The following is a 20,506-nucleotide window of genomic DNA, read 5'->3' as shown; positions in this document are numbered from 1 at the left end:
AACCTAAATAGTCCAGTTTTGACCAGATTGGACACGATGGGCTGAATGGCATCCTTCCACACTGCGAATGCCAGTGGTTGTACAAAGCCAGTCCCTCAGCTGTTGGATGCACTTCCAGCTACGTTGAGACTATTTCATCCATTCCTTTCACTCAGTCAGTGACACACTTTCCACAAATACTGGGCCAGCAAAATGTTTATCAAATTATAAATTTATTGCAGAAACAAACAAAACTTAATTTAATTGACTTTCAAAACTGTACATAGCTCTGATTCAATGATATCATTATGGCAAAGAATACAAAGCAAAATACACAACGATTAAACATTAGAAAATTGCAGTCTCAGGTGTGTCTTAACTGTCCTAAAAGTTTTGTACAAATATTATTTCTGATCTTTAAGCTTGCACTCTGCATTTTGGTTTAAAGGGTCTCAACTCAAGTGCTGGCAGAAACCTCTGGTAGTGTGTGAGTCAGTAGATTATATCACAGGGACTAAAATAACATTATTGCATTTGGGGCAGATAACCAGGGAGATAGTGGAACCACAGGTTGTATGGGCCTCAAGCAGCAGAAACCTGGAACATCTTCACCCCCTCTTTCAGATTGGTTGCTGAGCCTCAGAGCCAGTTAAAAATTTTTCGGGCAAAGGACTGGGTTAAGAGACTGGAGCCAGTTGCTGGTATTGACACAGAACAGCCATGATCTAGTAGAATAACAGAATTAGCTTGAAGGGCTGAGTGGCCTGTTCTGTGATCATATTGATATTGTGATATAATGGACAAGCAATGTCTGCTTGTTCCTCCAAGCAACAACGATTCCTATTGTAAGTAGGAATGGCAATGTTAACATTTCACAGAGTACCTTCCTGTCCCCATCACCACGGCAACGAACAGGAGAGGCAACTCCACCATGACCAAGGTCCCCTCCACATCACACACTCTCCAGACCTGGACATGGTTCTGGCTCCTGGGATTCCCTGCCACACTCCCATCACAAGAGCAGCGTCCACGCAAGGGCTGCAGAGGAAGGCTCCACCAGGGAGAGATGGAGCAACCTGCCCCTGTACAACATCTTGTGAGTCCTGTCACTAGGAGCCAACTGCACAAGAGAATGGAGAAGAGGTTACTTCTCAAACACTCTCACCCCTTGCACAAAGAAATGAATCAAATATTAGAAAAATAAATGGAGGAATTAGAAAATGCAACATTTGGAAAGAGATTAAGGATGTTGAAACAGAATATTTTACACTTTGAACAAGCAACCTGCGTAGTTATCAGCAAAATCATTATTTCCACTGTTACATGTCATGTGGCTGGGTTCATGAGTCAGTGTGAGCAGCTCCATTTTACTATCTGCTCCCAAGATAGAAGATGAAAATAGTTCTGTTAAAGGTCATGTTTCTCAGATGAGTGTCGACCAGGGGATGAGGGCCGTGCAAATCCAGCCCACCCTACTCTTTCAGGTCTCTGCGCAGTTTTCAAGTGCAGCTTTAGGTAAAACCAGTCTGTCGCACAGGGTGATTCATTTCCCTCTCTAATCCACTCAGGCTGAGCTTGTAGAGGGAGGCTCTGATCTCCGACCATAACCCACTGATATGATGCAATGATTCTGCTGCATGTAGGTTTTTCATTGCACCTGTGCATACATGTACTTGTACACGTGACAATAAATTTGACTTTGGCTTTGACTTCCTCAGCCACTCAACATGGGTGAGTTTAAGAGAGATCTGGTGCCCACAGCTTTCTTGTACAACCTCATTGTATCTGGATCTGTAGTGAACTCTGCAGGAACCTGAAAGCAGGTCACTTGCCTCTTGCATCGCAAGAGGCTGTTGGACAGAAATAAAAGAGGGGTCATTCCGACAAACAGCATGAAGCTAAAAGGGGTGAGAGTGATTTGTGCATTTCACAACTCTCCAATATGTCAAATTCTCAGACGTCAGGGGGAGAGGTGTAAAATGGGCATTGATTCACTCTTACCTATGGGACTTATGCGCACGAAGTTCAGTCATCCCATTTACTTGAGTAACAACAGTCCCAGTATCAGCTTAGTACACTGCTGCAGCAGAGCTAATATAGTACAGAGGCAAAGCATTAACTCGCCAATCACTAAGTAAAACACGTTCACCGTAATGACAGCTTATTGTAAAATCTACAAGGATTTGAATGATTGGCGTCAGAATTTGACTTTGAAGCAGTAGCTGGATCCAGGGTTAGTGTCAATGCAGGAAAACGTTGGACCATTTTTCAACAGTGTTGTAGATAGCCAGCACAGCCAGAAGATCAGTGGGTCACGGAACCAATCTCACGTGGCCCTGCTCAGCTCTTCTACCAGTTCTACATTTGCACCATGAATATTTGTGTGTGACAGGTCTCTCCTTCCTTCACTTGCACTTCCAATCTGAGAACCACTTTTTACGCATTTCATCCTAAGGAGAAAAAAATCAGAGTTGCTTTGTGTAAAACATAAACCATACATCAGATGGTATGTATACAATGCTTCCTATGTACAAAGAAGGGCTTTCCAGGGGAGTGGAGGATGGAGCCCGATGTGCAGTAAAGGTTGAGGAAAGTAACTGAATACCTGGCTACAATGTCTTTAGGAAGACTTTGAAAAAATTGAGGGAATTGGATTGTTTGAGGGACAACAGACTCTGACACTGATGGTGAGTGAAGAGGGAAGAGGATGCAGAAATGGGCAAGATTGGAAACAAGGTGGAGGGTCCAAAGGAAATATTACATTGGAAAAGGTTAAAGAGGTAAAGTAGGGAGAGGTTGTGAAGGGAAAATCCTTTGTAGGGTGTTTGCCTTTTCTCAATGTTACAAAATCAGATAAGTGAGCTTGGGATAGTTGAGCAGGATCAGTTAGTGGCCAACTCTGGATCATCCATTGGGCACGGTCATTTTCTGAATCTTCTTTCTATCGGAATAACTATCTTTTCTACCCCTGGTACCGAACTGACCCTCAGCCTTGCACGGCAAGTCTCCTCGAAGCTTGACTACTCCTGATCCTAGTTAATGGCAGAGCAGGCTAGAAGGGCTGAATGGACTCTAGGAGGTGTTTCGTGACATCAACAATGTAAATGCCATGAAACACCCCCTGGAGCCTGAGCCCAGCAAGCACAAGGCAACCAAAGAAGGTGGTGTGGAAACAAGTGCTTGGGTTACAACGGTCATTTGAACACCAAATAATGTGGATATGCTCGCAATTTTCTGCTAGTAATTCCTTACAGCTGCATTTCACGTGGAGCTAAACGTATAAAGTGTAAATTTTTTAAAAAGAATGGTTTGAAATTGTCATGTATATTAATGTCATGTATGTCATACCAGTCATCAGTTAACATCATTGACTGCTTATACCCATGGCAACCCTGGCCTCACCCTATCAGAGATGTTCCCTTTGTCCTATCCATCCCTTCCCTCACTCTCTCCGTAACTTAAAATTAATTCATTTTCTTTCTTTCCCAGTTCAGATGGTCTTTTTCTGTTTCTCTCTCCACTGATGCTGCCTGACCTGCCGAATGTTTCCAGCATTTTCTGTTTTATTTATGTATATTTGTGTCACTTGATTCACAAACCCATTGAAGGGATCGACAGGGGTTATCCCAACGTTCTTAAGCATCAATCAATGCTCTTGTGCTCTGAACTGGGCCTTAACTTGAATGGAGTATAACCTGAAGACAACTGCATTTCTCTTGTGGATTGGACATAGAAAATGCTGCAAAACTGCAACAGGTCAGGGCAGGATCTGAGGGAAGAGAAACAGAGTCAATGCCTCAGGTCAACCACCTTCCATCAGAACTCTGAAACATGAACTGTTTCCCCCTCCACAGATGCTGCCTGACCTGCAGAGTATTCCCAGCATTCCCTGCTTTTATTTCAGATTTCGAACATCTGCAGGTTTTTTTTGCTTTTCCTTTGTGTATTTTCTTCCCACAAGGCTCCCTTTGTAAGCGTGAGGCCACTGAATCTCCCTTCATGTACAACAGTTGTACTTGCGTATAATCTTGCTCAATTTTGTGTCAGCTCTCTGGAGTGGAAGCCTTTTTTGTTGGAAATCTAGGGTCTATTGGAGCCCTGTTCACTGTTTCCTACAGTACTACTCTGCCAGTACAATTTGGGAGCTTGAAGATGGAACCCATTAGGCAAGGTTTGAAGAGACTAAAGGAAGTGGTGGACTATCTGGTTGAGAATGAGCCTTACCTTGTCTGGCTTTGTCTGACTACGCTTTGCAAATGCAACAGGAACCTGTTCGTACGTGTTCTCCATTGATTTTGTGGTGTCTTTCCCCCTCAGAGAGGTTTTGTAAGGCAGCCGTTCACTGTTGTCACCAGGGTGAGGAAGTGGTCGAAGACTGGTTGGGAAACTCTGGCTTGCTCCTGGCTTCTGTGCAGAGTGTGTGGGTGATGACGATTTCATCCTGCTGTTTAAGTTGGGTGAGAGTCGAGGCGGAGTCGATGGCCCAGAGGCCAAGCCCGTGTACTTGGTCTCCGAAGCCTGGCAGCTGTGTTCAGCTGGTACTGGGATTGTGGTGAAATAGCTGTCGCTGGCAGATGGTGAAGTGCCAGTCCTCCACTGATTCGTGTCCACCTCGGTGTACACAACATCTATCGCCGAGGTACTTGTCATTGGCTCGAAAGGTTCATTATATATTGGCTGAGGCTCCACAGCCAGGGAATATATTGCATTGTTTGGTTCCCACTGAAGGTGGCAGGACTTTCTATCATCCACCTTCTCACTGGAAGCTGAGCTTGTCTGAGTTCTCCAGACTGCTGGTCCTTCATCCGAGACTGTGACTGGTGGTTTCTTGGATTTGAATTTATTAACTTGCCCATATTTGGCTTCTACTTGGCTTTCTTCATCAAAAACCAGGTTCATCTTGCTCGCCAAGAAAGGTGTGACATCAGAATCCTACAACACAAATCAATATCTTTATTAAAGAGATGGAGGATTAGAGTCATAGAGAAATACAGCATAGATATCTCTCTACAGCCCTTCAGCCCACCCGAGTAGCACTGACCATCAACTACCCAGTTACACCAATCTTACTCTAGTCCCATTTCATTCTCCCCCCATTCCCTTCAACTTCCCCCAGATTCTACCTCTCACCACACACTAGGGCAATTTACAGTGGCCAATTAACCCACCGACCCGCATGTCTTTGGGATTGCGGTCACAGGGAGAACGTGCAAACTCCACACAGACAGCAGCTGAGTTCATGATTCAACCTGGGTCTCTGGAGCTGTGAGGCAGTGGCTCTACCAGGAAGCATTCAAATTCCCATAGGAAGACCTCACATTTCCAGTGTGCTTTCCTCATGATCCCAAAGTGTTTCACAGCCAATTAATAAGTCTTGAACTGCAGTCACATTTATATTGGGTGTAAAGGGGACACCGGCTTTGAATATAGCAAGCTCCCACTGACAGGAACCTGATAATGATCAGATCTGTTTCAACATGTTGGCTCAGAGATAATTATTAAGATCCTTTGCCCTTCTGTTGAATGTTGCCGTGGAATCTTCAACATCTACCCACAAGGACGTATCTGGTGGAGAGGAGCTCTGACAGTGCAGCAGCCTCTCAGTACTACTCAGAGTGTCAGCATTAAATTTACTCTCAAATCCCTGGAATGTGACTCCCATCTGGCCCCTTGGGAATATAAAAACGTCCCAGGCACTGGGCAAAGGATGGCAAGTGAGTTCTCTCCGATGTCCCAGCTGATATTTAGCACTGAACTTCGGATTACCGAGATGTTGCCATTTGAGGGAGCTTGCTCTGTCCAAATTGTGTGCTGTCAATTATTTTTTTGTCTCTGTGACCATTTATATCAGTGATTCTTAGTACGGTCTGGAAGAGCTCCAGTAAGTTTCCACCAGTCGGTGTTAGACGAGTGATTGTGATCACATTCAACACACTTGCAGAGTCCTTACTTCAGTTTAATGGAACCATTGTTTACCTGGGTTACTGACTTATCCGAATAAGAATCGCATCCTGCTCAACGTAACAGCAGTCAGTTAACTCTAGACTACTTCTGTCACATACAGGTCCTCATTGTGGGATCTTGCTGTGCACAGATTCACTGACTTGTTTCCTACAACACTTAAAGAGCAGGTGTCTACTTGGGTAGCACAGTGACACAGCTGCTAGAGCCGCTGCCTCACTGCTCCAGAGACCCAAGTTCAATTTTGACCTTGGGTGCTGTCTGTGTGGAGTTTGCACGTTTCTGCCCGTGACTGCGTGGGTTTCCCCCGGGTGCTCCGGTTTCCTCCCACATCTCCTGCGGGTTGGTAGGTTAAAAGGCTACTGCAAGTTACCTCTGGTTTGTAGGTGAGTGGTAGAATCTGATGGGAATGTGGAGAGATTGAAATTGGATTGGTGTAGGATTGGTGTAACTGGGTGCTCAGTGGTTGGCGTGGACTCAATGGGCTGAAGGGCCTGCTTCCGTGCTGTGTGACTCGATGAGCAAAAGCACAAGGTTTGATAGGGAGGGAGAGGCCACCTGCTCCATCAACCTTCATCCCCCACCGCCCCCCCACATACACACGCGCGCACACAGACGCACACACACAGACACGCACATGCACGCACACACACACAGACGCGCACGCGCGCACACACACACACACAGACGTGCACATGCACACGCACACGCACACGCACACACACACACACACACACAATGACTGAAGCACTGGAACTGGACACTTCCCCCGGGAACCACTGGTGGTTCAGTGTTATGTGCACTGCCTGTCCTCAGTGCATCCCCCTGGTGGTCTGCCTAAGATTGCAGTCTCAGTACCTGGACGAGTGCAGATATGAAGCAGTCTCCCATCACTCTTCAAGGAGCATGTAACTGGGTTCTGACTGTCCTACAAACTCTTTACCTCAGTTATGAGGCTGATATACCCTGAATGATAGCCAACCACTTATCCAAACCAGTCTTAGGCTCTGGCCATCCACTGCTTTGCATTGTTTATAAACTGAGCTCGTCCAAAATTCTGCTGCCTGTGTCCTAACCTACATCACCCTTCCCACTCTTTTGCCCTGGGCTCTCTGCCAATCCAGCAACATCCACTGAAAATAAGGGCGAGGATTTTAAACTCCCTGCGCTGCTTGGATCAAGTTTTTGGTCACGTGTGTGGTTTGGGGTCAAATTATGTTTGATGACGTTTCTGTGGAGAACTGTGAGATGTTTAACCTGTTAAAGATTCCACAGAAGTGCCCGTTCCAGTCTGCCCGTTGAACCCTCACCTCACTGTTGGAGGAGATGTTTTCCACGGAGGGCAGCCTCTTGTTTGTGGCCATCTTGTTGCTTTTCGGAGGGACGGCTGGTGGTCTCCCGCGCTGCCACTCGGCGGTGGGTTCCTGCTGACGGGGCTGAGAGCGACTGTGAAGTGGTCTTCTGATTGTCGTTTCTTTGACCTCTACTTCTTCTGAGCACGAGCTGTCTGGTGGGTTGAAACTAATGTGGTCGTACACATCACTTCCGTCATACTGTAAGGCAAAAGTGAGGGGTGTTACATGGAATATATAGGCCATCCAGCCCATCAGGTCTCTGCCAGTGCATTGCTCCACACATGCCTCCTCCCAACTTTTAATTCTTTTTTTTCCTAGGCCTTTCTTCCTCATGTGGTAGCTGAAGTTCTCTGCGGCAGCATATTAAGGTGACGTCCAGCCTGAGTAAAGAGGATTCTGCCAAATCCTTCAGCACTTCCAATAGCGACCACCTACAATGTACGCCGCTCCCATTGCTTAAAGGAAAAGCTACAAATCCGACTGAAACTACAGCTGCAATTGTATCAGCCTTGTTTTTCTTTAACTGAGTGATTCCATTTTGTAAATTTGGGTCCCAATTGTTTTATGCAAATATATTTCCACTGAATGGACAACACTGCCTTCAGGCATAGTGAAAAGGGTAAAATTGGCAGATGTTTTGTATGAAGTACTTCCTGTTCAAAGTGCTGGCAGGAAGATTGCAGCCTGTGGTTGTGTCGAGAGGGAAGGAGCGAGGCTGGATTTGTGAAATTCCCACTGCGTGCGTGGTTTGGGCGGGTGGGAAGAAGGGGTCTTTTTGACTCAACATTCGGACTGCTGTCCACTCATTGAACTGAAACCCTAACCACAACTTTTTCCCAATTTCCTCATGGATAAGCAAGTCAGCGGCTGAAATACTGGGCACAGGTAACGCCGGAGCACAGGACCTTGGCCAATGCTCCGACGTGATATCGAGGGAGCACTGTGCTGTCAGAAGTGCCGTCTCTCAGTCGGGACATCAAACGGAACGCATGAAATTGGGGTTTATTATTGTCACATGTACGAGAGATGTACTTAGTTTTGCATGCCATCCATACGGATCATTTCAAGACACAAGCAAATTGAGAGAAAACAATAACAGAACGAAGGATATTGTGTCACAGTTACAGAGAAAGTGCAGTGCAGGAAGACGATAAGGTGCAAGGCCACGACGAGGTAGATTGTGAGGTCAGAAGTTCGTCTTTAATGGATGAGAGGGTGGACAGAAATGATGGAAGACTCGTGAGACAGAAGATCAGATGAAGGGTGTGGCAGGGCTTTGAGGCTATACTGGTGTTATGAAGTTGCTCAGCTAACCCCCTCTCCCTCCGTGTGTTAATCCACTCCTCCAGTTTCGGTCACAGTTTGCCAACTAAACCCCGTTGTTGTATGTGACTATTGCTTTATCTACTTTTTTCCTTACATCATGGAAGGAGGCCATTTTGGCCCATCGAGTCCATGCTAGCTCACAGATAAAGCCCATTCCCCCACTAATTTTCCCTATAGCCTGTTCTTCACACATCCCCATAACTTGCCCACAGACTCCACCACTCATTGACACACTCAGGGCAATTTCAGGGGCCGATTAACCCACCAACCCGCACGTCTTTGGGAGGTGGGAGGAAACCAGAGCTCAAAGAGGGAACCCATGCTGTCACAGGGAGAAGGTGCAGACTCCACAGTTAGCAATACCCAAGGTCAGGATCGAACCTGTGTCACTGGAGATGTGAGGCTGCGGATCTACTCGCTGAGCCACTTGTGAGACTGGGAGCTGCTAATCTGCATCAAACGCCTATCACCGAGCTGCTGCCATGATCGCTGGAATGCTGAGTGGATATTAATCGACTTATATCAACATATGTTGATTAAAATAATCCTGTCCCTTCTCTTTACTTTGTCCTTGTGGTTACTCCCCAACAGTCCAAGATTCCTCTATTCAGCTGCCTCAAGATCCAACCCCCTGCCTCTGTCCCCCTTCAACTTTTAGCTTCACGTCTTTCATGAAACCTCAGGATGGGCAAGAATAATGCCAGTCAGTCTTGGCTTGTACTTTGGAAGCAAAGCGTTGGACGCAGAGGAAGAGGAGCAGGGAGGGGACGGAGGGAAGGGAGAGGGTGGGGCAAGGATGTGCTGGAGATGCAGGTTATTTGTCGAGTGTCTCTCCCTACCTGACTGCAGGCTTCGGTGAGGACCTCTCCGAACGGTTGAATGGCCTCTGTCATGTAGTAATCAATTAGTGCTGCAAGGCCCTTGTGGGTGTGGTTACTGCCGTCGATCATGTACCTTCCATCCTTCAGCCGGTGGATAACAAAGTGGCGGCAACGATTGGCTCCCCTAAAAATAAACCAATCAGCAGGTTAGAAATGTGTGTCCTATCCGTACCGATACTGCCCACTGGCTGCACCTTACCACGGTGTTTGCCTGACATCCTTCGTCCTCATGTTCCTGGGCAAGCAACACAGTGGCTGAAATACTGAGCACACGTAACCCTGGAGGAAGGAATCTGAGTGAGGCTTTAACGTAGTGGCGAGGGAGTGCTGCACTGTTGCAAGTGCCAGCTCTCAGTTGAGATGTTAAACCTGATTGGACAAAGTAACCCCATGGCACTATGTGAAGAACAGTTTTGGACAATACTTATCTCTTGAACATCACTTAAGAACAGTCCAAATGACAGTTGTGATGCTGCTGTTCACCACACTACTCCAGCAGTGATCACACTTTAGGGCATGTAGGAATGATAAAGAAAATGAAAAACCCGCAGATGCTGGAAATCTGAAATAAAAGCAGGAATTGCTGAAAACACAGCAGGTCTGGCAGCATCTGAGGAATGAGAAGTAGAATAAATATTTCAGGCTGAAGAGCAATGAACAATCTGCTGGAGGAACTCAGCAGGTCGAGCAGCATCTGTGGGGGGAGAGGAATTGTCGACGATTCAGGTCGAAACCACGCATTGGGACCTGTCAGCAATTCCCTCACCCCCCAGATGCTGCTCGACCCACTGAATTCTTCCAGCAGATTGTGTGTTGCTCCAGATTCCAGCATCTTCAGTCTCGTGTGTCTGCCTTCAGGCTGAAGACCCTCCAGCATGAACCTCTCTCTCTCTCTCTCTCATTCTCCACATAGCTGCCCAGTCTGCTGAGGGTTCCCTGATTTTCTGCAGTAAGAGTGGTGAATGTTTTCCTTCAATAAATCAGAATCCCCTCTGGCGACTGATGTCACCGTGTAAACTTGAAATCTGAGGTCCCATTTTATGAAGTACGTACTTGTAGGACAATATGTAGCCGGTCGCTCTGTCACTCAGGCGGATGAGGAAGTGGCCAATGCCTTTATTCCGCAGGAGGTTCTCTGCTTCTCTGTTGGATGCAGGAGAGCAGCGGTTAGTACAGCTTGCATTGCTGGTGTGACATCATTACACCACTAGTATAGCCAAGTTACAATGTAGAGGTCATTTCCCTGTGTCACCGTTGTTCTGAAGGTCTGAGGGAAGACGTTTCAGGGATGAGATTTCAGAGTTTGGGGGGATGGGGCTAGTGGGGGAGATTCTGGGAAACTGGGGCTTTGTTGTTGGAACGTTGGCTGTGACCTGCACCCTTGCCTCAACCTCATCCCTGACCCTCCACACATGACAGAGTTGTCCAGGAGCAATGGGGAGAAATGACTTCAGTGGGATCTAGGACGAGAGGGGTATAGTCCCAGAATAAGAGATAGGGCACTTAGAAAAGAGAAAAGACATCTTCAACCCTGGCTCTGTCACTGAGTTCAATCAAAACAGAAGTCACTAAGTTTCTGGATAGTAAGGAAATCCAGGGGTTTGGCCCCTGACCCAGGACTCTGGAATGGAATCGAAATGGAATGCGGCTGGTGTTACAAAGACTGAAATAACAGCAGAATCAACAGATTACTGTCTCCTGAATATGGAGTCATAGAGCACTACAGCACGAAACAGGCCTTTCAGCCCATCTAGTCCATGCCGACCTGATCTTCTGCCTAGTCCCATTTACCTGCACCTGGACCATATCCCTCCAACCCCCTCCCCATCCAAACCTTTCTTAAATATTACAATTGAGCAAAACATTTGGTTACAATCCCTATGATGACATTTAGCAGATATCATTCCCTTAAATAATGGAGAGTGTAGACCGATGATAAGTGTGAACTATACTACAGCCACTGACTTGCAAAGTGACCAGTCAGTCTCTGTAATTAAATTGTAAAGAAGCAGATTACAGTCCCTTTGAATAACTGTGCACATTAGCATATTACAGCCTGTGTATTTACAGTGTTAAGCAGTTACTGACAGTCTATGTAATCACTGTGTTACAGTCTTTATAGGTATAGTATATGAAAGTGGAATACAGCTGCACTTAATAGCTGTGTAAAGTGGTCAGTTACAGTCCCTGTAATACAGCGTAAGTAGCAGATTATAGCCCATTTAATAGCAGTGTAAAGTACTGGGTTATAGATCCTGAATATAATTCCATTTTAAAGAGCAGATTGGAGGACACAGACATACATCAACCATCCTACAATAACAGGAGCTGCTATAAAACCTCCAGCAGTCAGTCTTCCTATGAAGCTGGGTACCAACTCAGTGGAATGTTCTGATCCCAGATAACTTACTTCCTCATAACAAAGCCATGGAACCATTCTGGTAACCGGCCGTTCTGCAGAATGAGTTCAGTCTGGGTCTCTGCGAACCACTTCAGGGCCATCTCCTTCAGTATTCCCACTGCCAAGGTTTCTGATTCAACTGGCGATTTTTGAGTTAGTGTCATCAGCTTCTGAGAGTCTCCCATCCTTTCAATGGCACGACCCTGGGACACACAATCACACTGCTGTTAAGTCTACAGATCGTAAAATGGAAGCAGGACCACTGGGATACATTTGCCTATTCATCAGTGGTTGTCAATATGGACCTTGTTCAACATGAGATGTTATTTTCAAGCCTGAATTTGCAAGAACTCATTAGAATTTCAAATAAGTGCCCTTCTCACTGGAGAAGGCCAATAGGAACATTTTACAGGAGCTTTGTTCACTTCCATTTGATTCAGAAGGGGCATTACAAGGTTACAGAACAAATGGAATTGTGCCCAGTAAAGTATCATATATAGCGTCAGATGGAAAATTACACTCTGGACCGCGTTAGACTAGTCAAATCTTGCTGCAGTTATTAACTACACTAGAACAGATCACACTTACCATTGCGCCAGCCAATCAGAATTGGGAGTGAGTAGGTATTGGAAAAGGATGATTTTCTTCCTTTAATATGACCTCGGTCACCTTCTCCCCAGAGTTTTTGACCAACACTGACATCTTCCTACATCTGGTGAAGAAGGTCTCCCTGTGGGGTGGTGGGGGGGGGGCGCGGGTGAATGTCAGATGTTGACCAGGAGCAATGAGCCTGTGCCCTCTGTGGGCCCTGTGCCTCCTGAAGACAAGAGTAGGATGAGGTGATGGTAGTCACCAGTCCCGTAGGGTTGGAGGCAAGGATGGCAAGGAGGCTATGCACAATATGCACAGCTCTGATCCAGGAAGATGCACCCATCCTTTCGGTTGCAGTGACAAGAATCAAACTGTGGTCACCACAGTAGCACAGCTGGTAGAACTCCTGCCTCACAGCTCCAGAGACCAGGGTTCGATCCTGACCTCTGGTGCTATCTGTGTGGAGTTTGCATGTTTTACCTGTGACCATGTGGGTTTCCTCCAGCAGATCTGGTTTCCTCCCACATCCCAAAGAGGTGTGGGCTGGTAGGTTAATTGGCCACTGTAAATCGCCCCCAGTGTGCAGGTGAGGGGTAGAATCTAGGGGGAGTTGATGGGAATGTGGGGAGAATGAAATGTGATCAGTGTAGGAGTGGTGGAAATGGGTGCTATATGGTTGGGCACAGTTCAGGTGGACCAAAGGGCCTGTTTCTCTGCTGTATGACTTTACTCTGTGACAAACATTGTCAAGGACAGCCCTCTTCTACTCTCTTCTGTACACACCAGCGACATCACACACTCACTGCTATGTGATAAAAACAACAGTCAAGTGTACGTCTGTCCCTGATCACTGATCACTAGAGTTTAGCAACACTATGACCATTTTGATCACTTTGCACTAAAATGGACTTTGGTTTTTTTTGTTCTGTGTTCTTTCCTTTGAAAATTGTGTGTGATTTATGCTTAATTTATGTTTTTCTTGTGAATGCTGCTTATCTGATGCTATGTGCCTGTGATGCTGCTGCAAGTAAGTTTTTCATTGCACCTGTGCACACATGTACTTGTGCATATGACAATAAGTTTAACTTTGACTTTAACTAACATGAATCATAGTCAGCCCTGCACACTTTGGAACTGATTATATTAAGGGATTTAGAACTAAGACAGGTTGATAAATATGGATCAGCTACGCTAGAATAGATAGAAGGTTGAATGGCCTTGTCTTCCTTCTATGTTCCTAAGGGACACGCACATGGAGCAGCAACTCCCCCTGCACTGTGACGTCTTCACTTCCATTACAGAGTTAGAGAGGGAACGGAACATCAAACAACAGGCAAATAAGGAAGCCAGGTGGGAACCTGCACAATGCCGGTTCCATTTCCTGATAACTCCAATTATTCAAATAGTCAGGCTGGAGAGCAGGCAAAATACAACCTGAGGAGGCGAGGAAGTGCTTTTATTTCTGAAAAACCTCAGGCTGACTCAGGACAGGTTTAAGTTGCATTAAAGGTCAGTGAAGCAGTTTTGGCCTGTAACGGTGCCCGGCAGCAGTTGAATCCCTTATTAATGTATCTCTTCCCATGGAAGGGACCTCCTAGAGGTTGAATAAATCCATTGGTCAAACCCTGGTCAAGCCTACACACCTGTCAGAAGACAAAATCACCCTCACATGTTATTTTCCAAACTTCCATCCTTCCACCTCATAAGAAGGATGGCACTTAATGAATGTATGGTGAATCTGCCTTTGCATGATAGACTGGACTATCCATCCCCTGTTGTTGAAACCCCAACCTGGAATTCAGAAGGGCTTTCAAAACACCAACACTGCACTGCTTTCTGAAGGAAGAAATTTCATTTATCATGCCCTAACTTGCCAAAGGGCTTTGAAGCCAGTGAAGCATTTTTAGTAGTAATGTGGGTAGGTAACTCAGCTACCGATTCAACAAGCTCCCACAAAAGCACTGAGAAAGTGACCAAACTGCAACATAGAAAATGACCCTCCGGTAATGCTGAACGAGCAGTACAGAAGTCGCTGTCTGGGCTGCTGTGACTACTTCAAATGTACAGGGAAGAACCTTGGTGCATCGTACGTATTGGAAAGGCACTATGTAAATGCCTGTTCTCTCTGGCTCCACCTTTAAGATAACGTTATGAGGATGATGTATGAAGATGGGCTCAGGCTCTGCTTCACATTGAAGTACAAGCAATTGGAGCCAAGCACCAGAGTTTGAATTCCCTCGGCTGTGGGACATTGCTGTAGGGGGTTGAAAGGGGAAAATAGCAAGTAAAGTGAGGAAGGTTTTTAAAGCAGCAGGAAGAACAGATAAAGAAAAGTCTAATTCTTTTTTTGTGAGAATCAGGAGCAACCTGATGTAGCCTTAAATAGGAGCCATTTAGGGTAAAGTCAAGAGGCACTTTTGACACAATAGATGGTGGAAATTGGAAATGTGTTCCTTAAAAAGCCAGATTACAGCAGATCTCTGTCTGTAGATTATTGCAGGGTGGCACAGGTTGTGCAACTGCCTCACAACTCCAGCGATCCAGGTTTGATTCTGAACCCCGCTGCTGTCTGTGTGGAGTTTGCACGTTCTCCCTGCGACTGCATGGGCTTCCTGCAGGATGCTCTGGTGTCTTCCCACATCCGAAAAATGAGCGAATTGTTAGGTGAATTGGTGACCGTAAATTACCCCTAGTGCAAGTGGTGGGGGGGGGAAGGGGGGGGAATTGGGAGTCTGAGTGGGCATTAGAGAAATAAATAGGGGAATGGGATTGATGGGATTGCTCTCAGTGCTGGCATAGACTTGATGGGCCAAATGGCTTCCTATGTTGCAAGGAAATGTCTGCACACAACAAGGTCCCGTCAGCAATAATGTTATACACGATTAGGCAAGAGTGTTGGGGTAATGGAATCAAGGTACTGATACAGATCAGTCGTGATCTGACTGACAAGAGTAGTCTCCTGCTCATCCAGGGCTCCCAACACGTGGATGGACAACTGCACTCAGCAGAACCAAAAACCTATTCACTGTGACAAAGTGTTAACTCAAATATCAACAGAAACTGTCACCGAACTGAACTTTGCTGTTCCTTTTTCCACAGACATCTGTGGTTAATCAGCCAAATGTCACAGGGATTATTTGACTAGACACTTAAAACACCCACAGTGAAAGCTAAAGATAGTGCAGCAATAGAGGCAGAAGGGGGAGTGGGTGTTATGTATGTGTAACTACGATAACCGAGCCACCACGCATGAGTTGGACTGGCAGGTGTTTATGGTACCAGCTTGTGTTCTATATTGCCTCTAATGCAGAGAAAGATCCCAACAACAGGCACAACTCATAGAGCTTCTCACCTGGTGAAAGCTCCCACAGGCTATACAAACTGAAGGCTGGACAGAATTAATGAAAACTTCTAAAACTACAAAGAGTTCTGGTTGGGAGAAACTGAGAAAGTTTATTTTTTTCGGTGACAAGAGAGGAGGGGTCTTTACATAAAGAACGTTGAAAGGTTTGCGCAGGGTAGATTTGAGGGAGAAACCATTGCATCTTTCAATGGAAGACTTGAAAGTGATGGAGAGTGGGGCAAGTAATTTTGGCCAAGTCTAGCAAAGAGCCAGTAGATACAACAGGCGGAAGGGAATTGTTAAACTCTATCACTGATAATAACGGCAGACTTCCTTAAATCTGGAACTCTCAAAGGTTGGCTCAGCAGCTGTCTGGAAAGCAGCAGAATGTGGCAGATGGGAAACATCACAACAGACCTACCTTAAACTGTGGAAACTTGAGGTAGGGCCGGATCTCCTTGGACTTGGAGAAGATGTGACTGCACTTGCCCCGAGGCACCAAGTGTTGGGGTCGGGTGTAACTCAGAGGTGAAGATTGGAACAGAGGTCGGCTGCACCACACATTGTCTGAGAGGAAGAGATGAAAATATTCATCAGATCAGCAGCACTGGATGTAAAATGCATGACGTCCAAACCCAGACTGTACAAAGTCACATGATCCCTGCCCAGTCAGATCATCCGCCTTCATCACTCCACTTAGACTCAACGGTCAAACTGTCCTTCCCCAGTTGAACTTTGACAAGAGCTTCTATTGGTTCTTCTCTCTCTCTGCTGAGTCTTTATTCCTTCTTCACACCATTTTATTTCCCGGACATGAACCCTTCTCAGTCACCGCCAACCTGCTCCGGGAACTAAGACTACAGCTGATCAGCAGACACCAGCAGAACCCCACAGAACAGTTCTCTCCTACCCCTGCTGCAAAGCCGCCTGGCATCACTCTGAGCCACCGTCTAATCTGAAAGTTCTCCTGAACTCCATCCGCACCTCCCCCGCCCCTCTGGAGGAAATAGTTTCTCTCTATCTCACCTCTTAATCGTCTTAAACATCTCCACTTCACCACTTTATTTTCTACACTCAGGCACGTTATATGCAGCCTCTCTCATTGGTTAATCTTTTAGCCCTGGAGTTATTCCACTGAACCTGTGGTACATCCCTCTGGTATCAATCGGTGTCTGGTCGTCTCACCCGTGGGGCATCCCTCTGACCCAGGGTGACAACGAACACCGTGAAAACCGGCCTCTTTTTTAAAGTGTTACTAACAGTGGTCAGCTCGTTGTCCGACACCTGCTCCCAGCTTTCAGACAACTGGATTGTCAAGCCATTTGATTGGTTGCTCATTCTTCAGTGGGAACCTTCCCTCCTCCAATTTAGAACCAACACATTTAGGACTTTGATAATTCCTGCTGAGCAAAGGGATTCTACACTTGCTACACCCTAGAGTGATGGTAAAGGGATAGGATGCCATTCAGCCTCTTCAGCCTGTGCTGTCATTAATGGCTGAACCCGTTCCTCAACTTCACTGTGTTGCCTTTTCTTCACATCTCTGATCTCCTTACCCAGCAAAAACCTGTCGACATCAATCTAAGCCCAGACTCCATGGGCTTCTGTGGAAGGGAGGTCCACATTTCCGTACCTCTTTTGTGGATTTCACTCCCGAGTAGCCTTGTTCCCTCTGCCTGTTTCCTTTGAATCCACTCTACCAGCTCCCAACAGTTCTCTACCCAGCCAGAGGCATTGCTTTCTCCTGCCAAGAGACTCATCACTGATCGGCAGTTCTCGATGCCCTACATTATGGGGACAATGAATTCTGCTGCACTTTGGAGGCAGGGTAAAACGTGCTGCCAGTGCTAGGGATAGATTTAGCCCAACAGATCATTTTATCACATTATGCAATTTCCTTAAACAGGATTTAATCTTCCTGAACTACGGGCAATGCAACCTGTCTAGTTTAACCTTTCTTGTTAATATGTGCTGTAGCATCTCCAAGGATGTACGTTCTTCCCTGGAGAACACAGACTTTATTATAGAGAGAGACAGACAGGAAGGAGAGGCAGAGAGAGAGATAGAAACAGAGAGAGAGACAGACAGACAGACAGAAAGGGAGAGAGAAACAGAGAAAGAAAGAGAGAGAGAAACAGAGACAGAGAGGCGGAGACAGAGAAAGATAGAGACAGACAGAGACAGGCAGAGACAGAGGAACAAGGCGGGAGATCACGTGGTTGATTCCCAGTTCACAGCGATGGCGATCTTCCTGCAGCAGAAATTTCCTTTCTCCGTGAAATCAATTAGAACACAGAACAGAGAACAGTACCGCACAGGAACAGGCCCTTCGGCCCACAATGTTGTGCTGAACTAACTAAATTAGTGATCAAATGCCCAACTAATCTAATCCCTTCGGCCTACTCAATGTCCATATCCCTCCATTTTCTACACATTCATGTGCCTATCTAATAGGCTCTTGAACACCTCTATCATATTTGCCTCCACCATTAACACAGAAGTTCAAAGGCAAAGCTTGGTCCAACTGAGTGGAGAGGAACCAGGCATAAAATCTCAGTCTGGGTGTCTCTGTGCCAGGAAGAAACATTCCACAACGGGAGACATGCCAAGGATGTTTCCTTCCAATGGCAAAGTCTGGATCAGCATTAACCCAGGAATCAGTCAGAAGCCATATCATTTTGACAATGCAAGGACTCCCCAGTGAGACTAACAAACAGCCAGCAGAATGGGACCACAATCCTTGCACCTGCGTGTGGGTGAACTTGTGCAACTCCCTGTCTGATATCCGTATTCCTTGATGCTCTTAGGACCCAAACCCCTGTGGATCCTTGTTGGAGATCTACAGTCACCGTTAGAGGCAGCAGGTTCAATGGTAACTCTAGCTTGGAAGGGACCTGGATCAGTGATCGAGGAGAATGAAGTGTGCAGGGCTCACAATGCACAGCAAAGAAGTGAAACAAGTTAAATGGTTGCATTCTTCGCTACGGTCCTCCCAAACCCGATCTGTGCTAAAGCACAAAGTCAGCATTTCCCCAGCACAGAGGCTTGAACACTACCCAGAGTTTGCCTTTAGGCTGGCACTGACAGAGACTTGAGTGCTGAAGTACAGGGGAGGAAGTGGAGAACGGTGGGGGGAGGGGGAATGGAGGGTATTGGCCCCGAAATATTTCCATCGCAAAAAAATAGAGGAAACTGCGACAAGAAACGTGCCAGCAGTCAGAGTGAGATAAGAGCAGCTTTAGGGACTACCCATACGAGAAAGAAGTTTCTGGCAACAGCTAGACAATCTCCGTAAACACTTCAGAAAGAAACGACCTCGTTACTGCCTTTTTTTGCTCGCCCTTGTTGTTACTAACTACAAGCAGCCAGGAAGTGTGAGCCAAGAGCGGGATCAAGGCTTTCTGCTTTAACCATGAACGTCAGCAGTGAGATTCCTTCTTTACAAATACATTTTACCCTGTGAATGGTGGATCATGCATTTCACAGGGTATCACAGGGCCTCAGGATCCAGGTGAGCTCCATTCAGCTCAGATGCCCGGGCCGGCTCTTCAATTAAGCTGCCCAATTAATCTCACTCCCTTGCAAAAACGTTTCCCTTCCACCAATCCCAACTTGTCACTTGGTGTTGAATCTGCTTCCATCAAACATTCAGGCAGTGTGTCCTAGGCCATAGCAACCAGCTGCGTCTTACAGGAGAACATCCTCACCTCCCCTCTGGTTCATTTGAAATCATCCACATTAATCCCAAACCTCTGCTCCTTTCCCAAGGAATCTGTGCTTTTCGTTTTTAAGCAGACCTCCAATACACTTACAAAAAAATAGAAGTACAAGCTTAAAGTTCATTTCAACAAATGAAACTGTTATGGTGTAAACTGTGAATAGCTTACCACAAAGGTGAGAGACAACAGCAGTTAAAAGCAGTTCACATACCTTGACTGACACAGTATTGTCCTAATTTCCAATTGGCTTTCATTGATACTGAAATACAGGACTGCACAAACTCCCTGTGCAAGTCTCGAGACACAAATGAACCGTCAAGAATCACACCCGCACATTTTATATTACATTCATCAGAACCAATAGTTCTTTCCACCGTCAGGGAAACAGCAAAGGCTGACAGTGCTCTCAGCGACAAGCCACACTACTGATTGTCAAACTGATAAAAACACACAGCTGGGAGGAAAAAAGGGCTTTCTCCAGCTCGTAGTTTCCTGCTGTGAATGGAAACAGTAAAGGTGACTGACGCAAACCACCTGTAATCAACATAGCAACCAGTAACGGTATTATGAGAACTTTGTATAATTACGTAAATGTTACAACACAGGAATGAGGCCATTCAGCCCAGAAGATCAGTTGTCAGTCCTTACTTCATGGAACCCTATCTGTTTATCCTTTTGTTAATAAAAAACATACAGGGTCATTGGTAACAAAAGGAACAGGTTTCAAAAGCAAGGAAGACACAAGAGACTGCAGATGCTCTTCTCTCTTCTCTCCTCTTCCATCGGGTAGAAGATACAGGAGCCTGAGCACACGTACCACCAGGCTCAAGGACAGCTTCTACCCCACTGCGATAAGACTATCGAGCGGTTCCCTTAAACAGTGAGATGGACTCTGACCTCACGATCTACCTTGTTGTGGCCTTGCACCTTATTGCACTGCACTTTCTCTG

At 46.1% G+C, this 20,506-nt stretch overlaps 1 protein-coding gene across 1 annotated transcript; it reads right to left on the bottom strand.

Moving 5' to 3' along the window:
* Positions 1-257: 257 nt before the first annotated feature.
* On the bottom strand, positions 258-19,862 carry sh2d7 (SH2 domain containing 7). Its single transcript, XM_052042346.1, has 8 exons — positions 19,768-19,862; positions 16,259-16,404; positions 11,913-12,106; positions 10,556-10,645; positions 9,461-9,626; positions 7,251-7,493; positions 4,204-4,911; positions 258-2,429 (listed from the first exon to the last, which is right to left on the bottom strand). Exons 1-8 carry the CDS (start codon positions 19,808-19,810, stop codon positions 2,385-2,387), a joined length of 1,635 nt encoding a protein of 544 aa, XP_051898306.1. The 5' UTR covers positions 19,811-19,862; the 3' UTR covers positions 258-2,384.
* Positions 19,863-20,506: the final 644 nt, after the last annotated feature.

The sequence above is a fragment of the Pristis pectinata genome, chromosome 32 (assembly GCF_009764475.1).
Source record: "Pristis pectinata isolate sPriPec2 chromosome 32, sPriPec2.1.pri, whole genome shotgun sequence".
In the NCBI taxonomy this organism is placed as follows: domain Eukaryota; kingdom Metazoa; phylum Chordata; class Chondrichthyes; order Rhinopristiformes; family Pristidae; genus Pristis; species Pristis pectinata.
This window is presented reverse-complemented; position numbering and strand designations above follow the sequence as displayed.

Coding starts and splice junctions, on each gene's coding strand:
- sh2d7 (XM_052042346.1), bottom strand. CDS start 19,810: ATGAAAGCCAATTGGAAATTAGGACAATACTGTGTCAGTCAAG. Junction 12,107..16,258: donor TCAAGTTTCCACAGTTTAAG/GTAGGTCTGTTG, acceptor TGTGTGTCCCAG/GGTCGTGCCATTGAAAGGAT. Junction 10,646..11,912: donor CATGGCTTTGTTATGAGGAA/GTAAGTTATCTG, acceptor TGCATCCAACAG/AGAAGCAGAGAACCTCCTGC.